This window comes from Sinocyclocheilus rhinocerous, unplaced genomic scaffold, assembly GCF_001515625.1.
Source record: "Sinocyclocheilus rhinocerous isolate Xijiao unplaced genomic scaffold, SAMN03320098_v1.1 scaffold22, whole genome shotgun sequence".
NCBI lineage: Eukaryota > Metazoa > Chordata > Actinopteri > Cypriniformes > Cyprinidae > Sinocyclocheilus > Sinocyclocheilus rhinocerous.
This window is the reverse complement of record NW_015642832.1, coordinates 186,917-196,679: the sequence shown is the minus strand read 5'-3', so window position 1 is coordinate 196,679 and position 9,763 is coordinate 186,917. Positions and strand designations below refer to the sequence as shown.

At 35.9% G+C, this 9,763-nt stretch overlaps 1 protein-coding gene and 1 long non-coding RNA gene across 2 annotated transcripts in view; one reads left to right on the top strand and one right to left on the bottom strand.

The window, feature by feature from the left end:
• The window catches only part of LOC107756800 (uncharacterized), a 28,016-nt gene extending 20,154 nt beyond the window's left edge, over nt 1-7,862 (top strand). The window contains exons 2-3 of the long non-coding RNA XR_001641865.1: nt 3,259-3,346; nt 7,791-7,862. This is a non-coding gene — a long non-coding RNA (uncharacterized LOC107756800). The remainder of the gene's footprint in view (nt 1-3,258; nt 3,347-7,790) is intronic.
• Nucleotides 1-9,763, bottom strand: part of adamts2a (ADAM metallopeptidase with thrombospondin type 1 motif, 2a) — a 91,548-nt gene that overhangs the window by 13,470 nt on the left and 68,315 nt on the right. The window contains exons 5-13 of the mRNA XM_016574070.1: nt 9,218-9,301; nt 7,700-7,856; nt 7,358-7,463; nt 6,203-6,346; nt 5,961-6,093; nt 4,637-4,750; nt 4,396-4,541; nt 4,132-4,307; nt 940-1,073 (exon numbers count right to left, since the gene is read on the bottom strand). Of these exons, the coding sequence (XP_016429556.1) occupies nt 940-1,073; nt 4,132-4,307; nt 4,396-4,541; nt 4,637-4,750; nt 5,961-6,093; nt 6,203-6,346; nt 7,358-7,463; nt 7,700-7,856; nt 9,218-9,301 (1,194 nt within the window). The remainder of the gene's footprint in view (nt 1-939; nt 1,074-4,131; nt 4,308-4,395; nt 4,542-4,636; nt 4,751-5,960; nt 6,094-6,202; nt 6,347-7,357; nt 7,464-7,699; nt 7,857-9,217; nt 9,302-9,763) is intronic.

Genomic DNA, 9,763 nt, shown 5'->3' with positions numbered 1-9,763 from the left:
AAAAAAGTACCATATTGTAGTTTTTCCAGTAAAAGATCCTCAAAATAAAGTGTATAAAAATTATAAAAAATAACAATTATAAAAAATATTTACAAAATTGAAAAAGATATTTAAGACTTGTCTTCAGAGCAAATGTATTTTTCTTAGTCCTTTGGCAATTTGTTGAAATTTTATTTTTATATATATATTAAAAACCATACTTATTCTTATTCATACATCTGTTTTGAAGTATGTTTACATTTTTACTGGAAAACAAGACAAGAATACTGATGAAGAAAACAAAATGGAGCATTTCCACAATTGAATCTGTAACTGCAAGTTTTTGCTTTTGTGTGTAATGCATCATCCATGGCAATCCAAATGTCTTTATAAAGGCAAAGACAACAGTGCTATTGACCAGCAATTTTGCATGAAAATTCATGCATGGATGGCAAATTTACCCTAAACTTAATCTGAATTCTAACCAGAACCACTGTTTGCCAATAAAATCAATAAACATCAGTAAAAGATAGGGAACATTCTTGAGCACACAACTGCATGGAAAAAAATCACAGATCCCATCTTTCCCTAGGTGAGTGCCAGTGCTGGTGCACATTCAAACCCAGCCTTTTCCAGACATTCATATCCCTCTCAGATTATAAAGCAATACATCTTGGAAATGCGCTTCATCTTTTAATTCCACTAGCAAAACACTGAGATCTAAGCATGTACTTCAACAATCAGGACTTTGCAGTCATGTATTCCACCAATAACAGAACTAGCTAAACACAGACCATTGAAGACCACGTCTTGTTCTAGCGAATCAACAATTTACCTGGCAGTGAGAAGTGGAAAGGCTTCAGAAGGCTGATTAGGCCTGATATTATTCATTCTATGGCATTTTGGAGGATGAACTTCAGTGATGGATGGTTTGTGTGGGTGTGTTTGAATAACCTTTACCTCACACTCCCCACGCACACACACGCTGTAAGGGTCTTTGTAGGAACAATGTGTGCCATCATGCACCATTCTCTTCATGGATACCACATCTCCAGTTTCTTTTGACTGGCAGTATAGTTGACATCTCTCTTCAGCTGTCCAAAAAACAGACCACAGACAAATTCATACAATTCATAGCAATTCATATTTGTTTGAGCACACTGTAAGAAACTACAGACTGCCCCGGCCCAGATTCCACTCCACACTAGATGTATGATCATGCTCAAATCCCAAAATGGATGAATTATTATAGAAAAGAAGAAAGTCAACAGTTACGTTGTTTCTAGATCATTTGGGATGATCACATCCTGAGCAAATGGTGACCAATTGTAGAATATGAATGGGTGTGGGACACCGAGAACAATCTCAGACAATGGGGTTTTGGAACTTCATTAACATACAGACCACAGCTGTTCCTGGAGCAACTTCATTTATATTAAGGGTAGTAAACAGTAACTGTATAAAAGGTTTGAGCTTATGATGTTTGAGGTTCATTCTGAGTCCTCTGAATCTGAAGTGCTGCATGTACTTTGTCACTGTTATTCTGCAATAAGTTATTCTTCATCAAGATCTTCAAAGTCTTCAGCATTTTTCTTACAACACAAACATGTTGGCATGTTTTTGAAATTATGTAATTATAATATATTGATTTTACTGTATTTTAATCAATAGGATTAATTAAATATGTTCAATGCCACCCCATTTACTTATCTACTTCTCTATCTACTTCTTTTGACATTATGACAGTTTTTTTTTCTGGTGTGTTTTGAAGGATTCCATCACTTTACTCAAGCTGATACTTTAGAATGTTAAAATGAATGAAATAAATAAATAAATATAAAAATATAATAGTAAATGTAATCATACAAATATATTTAAAATGTATGGATTGGTAAAGATAATTTTTATGGTTTAGTTATATTTTTGATCCCACTAATATGTTAATATTGTACTTTTCAGTGTGAATTACCATTTAAAGGGGTGGTTGATTGCGATTTCACTTTTTTAACGTTACGAGGCCATGCTGCGCTGCTTTAGAGAAGAGGAAGAGCGGAAGAGAGGAGGTGCACGTAAAAATCTATTCATATATGAATCGCGATTCTGTCTTCTAACGATTCTAATGGATTCACAAGTTTCGAAATCAATGTTCTAAAGCAGTGGTTCTCAATACTGAGAACCTCACGCCCCCTGCTCTGCACACCCTCTGCATCTCTTGGGCATCATAAAAACAGGAAAAGATCAGCCCGTTTCTCAGAGAAGGGACAGAGCGGTGTGGAATAAAGGTAAATTATGTGAAAAATAATGTGTTTTTTTAAAAACGAAGCATTAACACATGTTAGACTGCACCCCAGAAACACAGTGAAGCCTAGAAAAAAACCAGTGAACCACCCCCTTAAATGTTCAGGGTCAGCAAGATTAAAAAATAAATAAATAATAAATTACTTTTATTTTGGCAAGGATGCATTAAATTGTTCAAAAGTGACAGTAAAGATGTTTACATTACTACAAAAATATGTTATCAAATAAATCATGTTCTTTTAAACTTCCCATACAACAAAGAATCCTAAAAATGTAATTATTGCTGAAAATTCAGCTTAACCATCACAGGAATGACATTTAAAATGACATTTTAAAATGTATTCAAATTGAAAAGAGTTATTTTAATTGTACTATAACATTTTACAATATTACTGTTTTTACTGTATTTTTGATCAAGGAAATTCAGCCTTTGTGAACATAAATTACTTTGTTATGATCAAATCTTACCAACCCCAAAATTTTGAATAGTAGTGTACATCCAAACATACAAAAATGTACAATAATTAATACTTGTGAAAAGTAAGCAATCAGGTTGATAGAATGTTTTAAAATGTATGTGTGCTACAACCACACTTTACATATACTGTATATACCATATAAGTACTAATCAATTACATTGCTACATCTAGACAATTCATATGGATAGATTTAGTAAGAATGCCACTGATATCAGATTTGTGGTGTAATGATAATTATTTTAGAGTCTTAAAAGAAGGTGTCTGCTACATAAATAATCATAAAAAATATTTAAATAGAAAAAACAAAAACCAGTGTCTCCACTGCAACATTGTTCTTACTGTATGTGCAGTGATTACTCCTCTCAGCAGTAGAGCAGGAGGCTGGAGTGGTTATTAGCTGGCTACCTGCATTCCCGTTACTGTAGCAGTAATTCGGTCCCAGCGGATAACTGGAGATGCCGTTGCTGATTAATCACATTTCCATGTGCCTTTCTTCCAACAGCTGCTGTCCAGCTCTTGGCTGATGCCCTTCTCAATGACTGGGCCAAACTTTTGGCGAATGTTTCCAAGCAGCTAAGAGCAACTCTTCAGTTAAGTAACAACCCTATTACTCTTTCTGAAGCCACCTCCTTTCCATGAATTTATGTTCCATTTTCTTTGTTGTTCTGCATTAAGGTTTTGGTGGCACGACATAAAACTATGAGACTTGTTTCCGCAGTGGGATAAAAAAATTCAATCTCTCAGTTCTGAGAAGAAAAGTCGGAATTGTGAGATATGAACTTGCAATTATGAGAAAAAAAGTCAGACTTGTCAGATAAAAAGCCGCTATTAATTGTTTTGTTTTTTTTTTCCCGTGGAAAAAATGTTTGTGCTAGTTAACAGTGCATTAACTAACTTTTGATCTCAAAAATGTACTGGCAAATGTTGAGATTAACATTAATTAAGATTAAGAAATGCTATAGAAGTATTGTTCATTGTTAGTTCATGCTAACTAATGTAGTTAACTAATGTTAAAAAAATGAAAACTTATTGTACCGATAACACAAAATGCAGAAGCGTAAAGCCACTAAAACGCAAAAAAAAAAAAGTGATTCTATATGGCACATAAAATACAAATACATATTTCTTAGCTCTTATGTTATGGAAACATTTACAGAAAAAGGAGCTTTGTGAATGATATTTAAAAAGCACATTTCTTTGAAAGAAAGATGAACAGGGTCCAAGACCATTGGCGGACACCAGGAAGCATTAAAATTAAGAGTATAATACCATGTGACTGTGCCAATGTCTTTTTCGCCAGCATAATATGAGACTGAACAAAAACGGAAAATGATTTGGAAAGGAATAACACTAAATAAATCAGCTCATCACTCACGTTCAGGGTGCTCGTAGGGCAACCAATGGTGTTTGGTGCCCTCATGCTCAAAGTGGGGGTTCCACATTATGCACTGCTCCTCTCTAAAGTCAGCCAGGGCCTTTGCACACTCCTCCATGTTACAGAGCTGGAACTCATAGTTGTTTCCATAACAAGTGCGCCCCCCGTTGGCCGGACTACAACATAGAACAGATTTGTTCAAGTCAACAGAGGTGAAATGTGAGAACATGAGAATACCACTTTCACCGATTTGAAGACACTCACATTGGGTTGTTACACTCTCGAGTTCGGAACCATACTCCACCACCACAGGTACGAGAACAGGAGCCAAACTTGGTCCACTGACCCCAGTGGCCATCCTGCCTAAGAATGTCTGGCGTCAGCTTGATACAGTGACCCTTAAAACAGTGCTGGAGAAAGAAAGAGAGAGGGAGAAAAGAATGTGAAAATGGTATCTGGTATTCTGGTTCTGGGTATATGCTCAGGTTCTGAGTATAAGTCTAACCTTTCCTGTTGCACACTTGGTCCCATCGATAGGAGGGCCCTTCTTGGTCTTGCAGAAGAAAGGGTTCTCGGGGTGGCTGCACCACAGCTGCTTGCAAGGATCGTAGGTGCTGTACTAAAAGAAACAGTCATGCTCGCATTCATACACACAGACCATGTGACCAGCCCAGATAAGTGGCAGAACTCTTGTTTTTAAATTGTTTTATTTAGCTTTTCTTGTTTGCAGATGAATTATCTGCATGCTTGCACCTGCATAAACAACATTATTTCATATTATAGAGGATGCTGAACATACAAAGTGCAGTCCAATAGTCCAGAAATGTTTCTATTTTGCATTATTTTTCAAATTTATCGTATTAAAAAAATGTCATAACAGGAAACCATTAATAAACCATGTTTTATTTAATGTGTCAGAAATTCGTTGTCAATACACAATCCTTAAGAATACTGAAAGTACAAATGTGCATCTATGAGAACAGTTAATAATTAATAATTAATACTTTATAAATAATAATAAATATGTAGATCAGACAGATACTCATGATGATTAAAAAAGGAAGCAAGAACATGATTGTCCGTACAAATAGTTACATGATCAATATAATAATTTGATTACATTTGATTCGTCACCTAGAAATAGTGCAGAATCTTAAATATTCTTCATTTTATTGAGATTTTCTTAAAATCATAATTATATGTCATGGCTTTCCTCTATTTGATAAAAAAAAATCTAAAACTTTGAGGTTCAAATAAAAACAAACATTCAACATTTTCAGTATTATTTGTGACCCTGGACCACAAAACCAGTCTTAAGTGTCAATTTTTCAAAATTGAGATTTATACAATACAATGAATAAATACGCTTTCCATTGATGTATGGTTTGTTAGAATAGGACAATATTTGGTCGAGATACAACTATTTGAATATCTGGAATCTGAGGGTGCAAAAAAAATCAAAATATTGAGAAAATCGCCTTTAAAGTTGTCCAAATGAAGTCCTTAGCAATGCATATTACTAATCAAAAATTAAGTTTTGATATATTTACGGTAAGAAATTTAAAAAATATCTTCATGGAACATGATCTTTACTTAATATCCTAATGATTTTTGGCATAAAAAAAAAATCTGCAAGTTTGACCCATACAATGTATTTTGGCTATTGCTACAAATATACCCCAGCGACTTAAGACTGGTTTTGTGCTCCAGGGTCACATTTCATTATCTTAACTTGGAATAAGTATAGATTTAACTAGTTTATGTGGTTGAATGTGGAGTGAGATGGCATGTCAGGTTAGTTGGTGTGACAAAGTCTCTCTTTCACTCACCGCAGTGCACATCATGTAGCCCATGCCGAAGTCAAAGCGGCACTGGTCGTTCATAGAGTAATGCAGACCAGGCAGCTGGGGCAGAGTTGGCCATTCATGATCAAAGGGTTCATCACGCAGACAGTCATATGTACTGCATGAGTAATAGTACTATCTTAGAATTTGTAATCAAGGAACAGGATGAATAACAGAATATATTCATATACTACAAAGCAGGAAGCTACCATAACCAATTAACTCACTTGAGGTATCGCCTGAGCTCCTGTTGACTGCATCGGGACCAATGAAAGCGGTGGAAGGCTGCTTGAACCAGAGGAGCCATTATACTCCCCATGGGAACCTCATCCCCGCACTCATTCGCCTGGCCGTCGTGCTCCATCCCCAGTCTGAATATAATAAATAACAAGCACACATTCACTCACCCAGTCTATACAATCATCTTCTGTACTGAATGGAAATGTGGGTGAGAGAATGGATATATGTAACAAATATTATGTATATTATTATACAATGTAATATATAATATATTAAAATATATTATACAACATATACACAACATCTTTGTTTGCGATGAAATACAAAATATGATCAAATATTTAGAAATGTTAATGACAGAACTTTCTATCTTTTATTGATTATTTTTGTGGCAGATAAATACTTCTCTAATTAAAATAATAATAATAATTAAAATGATATTCAAAGATATTACCGTCTACCCAATAGCTTCAATATAGTTAAAGGTGCACTAAGCAATATCTGAAAAACGCTTTTGACCACAGTGTCGGACTGAGTCCCAAAACACACTTGTAGCCAATCAGCAGCAAGGGGAGTGTCTTGTAATGATAGATAGAAGCGAGTGCTCAATTTGAGTGCACAGGCTGGATATTAGCAGATCCTGACCCGCGTAAATATCGGAGCAGTTTTTCAGTGGTGGAGAGAACTAAAGGAGCGGGAAGGGCTTGAATCGGATGCCGAGGTTGTGTTGTTTCTTCTTGATAGGTGAGTAACGCTGATTTTGCATTGTTTCGCACAACTTATCTGTGCTGGCTTTTGTTTGAATATGCTTGTGTGTCATCTTCGTTTGTTTCCAAGATCATCGTTATGCCAGGGTTGTGTATGTACTCGTGGGGCGGAGATATCAAAATAGGGACAAGGTCCTGTTGGGATATGGGCGTGTTTGTTTTGGTGCTTTCAAATATAAACATCGTTTGGTGAAAATCGCTTAGTGCACCATTAACTTTTATTTGTGGTATGAACTGTAAATACTTAGCGGCTTGATTTGGGTTGAACTACTAGTTTTTATGATTAACTTAGGGCTTGACACTTTCATACTAGCTTCTCCAACACTGGTCGGTGGTGGCATATTATGGAGGAAGGTTTTATCAAATTTTTCTCACACATGTCCTGTCTCATGGGCCACAACAAAAGCAGACGAGAAGCCATCCTCATGGTTCAGAGTGCAACTTCTCACAGGGTGACACATTCCTGTCACAGGAGCATAACCTGCAAAGAGAGGGAAGATAAATTGTCGTGAATGGTCTGTTGTTTATGTTGGCTCAAATTGGCAAGTCTCTCTGAAAAAAAGAAAAAGAAAAAAAAAAAAAAAAAGTATGGCAATATGACAGTTCATTCTCCCTGTTACATTAATTTTAATTAGTCTGCATATCTGAGATTCTTGATGTACTGTACATGCATCATGTCATGTTTACATGTAAGTTCATGGAATCCAAAAGTATTACCTTGCATGCCAGTGGGCCCAAACTCTTGTCTGGTGAGGAAAATGGCATGATCGTGGTATTCTGCATCATTCTTGTCCTCTTTTTGCTGCAGGAAGGCCCAGCGGCAGACATTCTCCAGGCTCTGAGAAGCCTTGCCCAGCTCAATCAAACCCATGGACTGACAATACCAACACAAATCATAGGTTAATACCGGACATTGTTAATTGAAACAATTTAGTTTCAGAAATTTGAAAATTTCAGTATTAGAATGCTTAAGCCAAATCTATTAATGCTATAACATTTTAACATTTATACATTTCTAACAAATTTTTGGTATCATTTTGCACATGTTTTCAAGAGAAAACTTTTGTAATTTTCTACAGTTTGATGTTAGAGTTCTACTTGAGCTTTCATAGTTTATTTATTAATTAATTCATTCAGTAATTAAATGCAAAGTGGTACAAAGAATACATAAACTTAAACCTGCTGGACAGAACTTTGGCACCACTTTGTACCTAGAAGTCAATAATCAAACTTTTTCAATTTCAGTATGCTATTCATTTATTTATTTATTTATTTTTTAAACAGTGTTCTCAGTTTTTAATTTTAAGTTTCTTAGAAATTCAAGTCATTTGCATCCATTACAAAAAAAAAAAAAAACAACAACTTTGAAACAACCTTGGCTACAGTGGCGAAACTTTTCCTTGGATATAGATACCAGAATTATACTTCAATACAGTCTCTGTTGGACAGCTACTGGAGTCATACACTATCAAAAATATATCTAAATTACGACCTATTCTCTCAATGTCAAATGCAGAAATGTTAATCCATGCGTTTATGACCTCAAGGTTAGATTATTGTAATGCTTTATTGGGTGTTTGTTCTGCACGCTTAATAAACAAACTCCAGCTGGTCCAAAATGCAGCAGCTAGAGTTCTTACTAGAACCAAGAAGTATGACCATACCTTGTCTCAGACGACCACCGGGACAAGACCACAGGAACCAGATGATTCCTCTGCACAATGTGACTTTGCTAGCCTGAAATTGAACTGCTGGTTTTGTCTGGCCCAGAGGAGAACTGGCCCCCGACTGAGCCTGGTTTCTCCCAAGGTTTTTTCTCCATTCTGTCACCGATGGAGTTTTGGTTCCTTGCTGCTGTCGCCTCTGGCTTGCTTAGTTGGGTACACTTCATTTCCAGCGATATCGTTGATTTGATTGCAAATGATTGCAAAGATACTATTTAGACTGAACTGAGCTGGATGATGACATCGCTGAATTCAATGATGAACTGCCTTTAACTGAAAAATTAGTGTTTACTATTGTCATTTTGCATTATTGACACACTATTTTCCTAATTAATGCTGTTCAGTTGCTTTGACACAATCTGTATTGTTAAAAGCGCTATATAAATAAAGGTGACTTGACTTGACTAGAAATATTTTAATAGATAGGGTATTTTCGTACTTTGAAGTGCTGTTGATACAACCACAGTCATCCAACAAAGTTTCAGAAGGAAACTGGCTGATGCCGTCTTACCTTGGAGGAGCAGAGCATCATGATTCTAACCAGGACAACATTAATATGGGCACCCAGGGAGCTGTCCTGATAAATCTCATTCACCTGTGGAACAATTCATAAGAAAACAAAGGATAAACAAGTAGAAATGTAACACAAACATAGCCTTACTACAGAGAGCCTGGATGTGACGAATGGATGTGTAATTCGTCTGGACAATAACACGGCTACGAAAATTATGTAGGCAGGAAAAACTGTCACAGTGCCAGAGGCGTTTTGAGAAGTTAGAGAGTTTAATAGGAAAAAGCAGAGTTTACTGCATGTGAGCTGAAAATTGCACAGCACTTACCCTTACAGTCACCTTGAGAAGGATTTAAAGGTCCTGAACCCTCCCTTACAAAAATGAACCATGGTTTTACTACAGTACAAATAAAACCAAAAAACCATGGTTACTATAGTTACACCATGGTATCCACAAATTAACCATGGTTTTGCTGTGCTACCCATAATTTAACCATGATATTTGTAGTAAAACTGTGGTTATACAAATGATAATCATTACGCCAA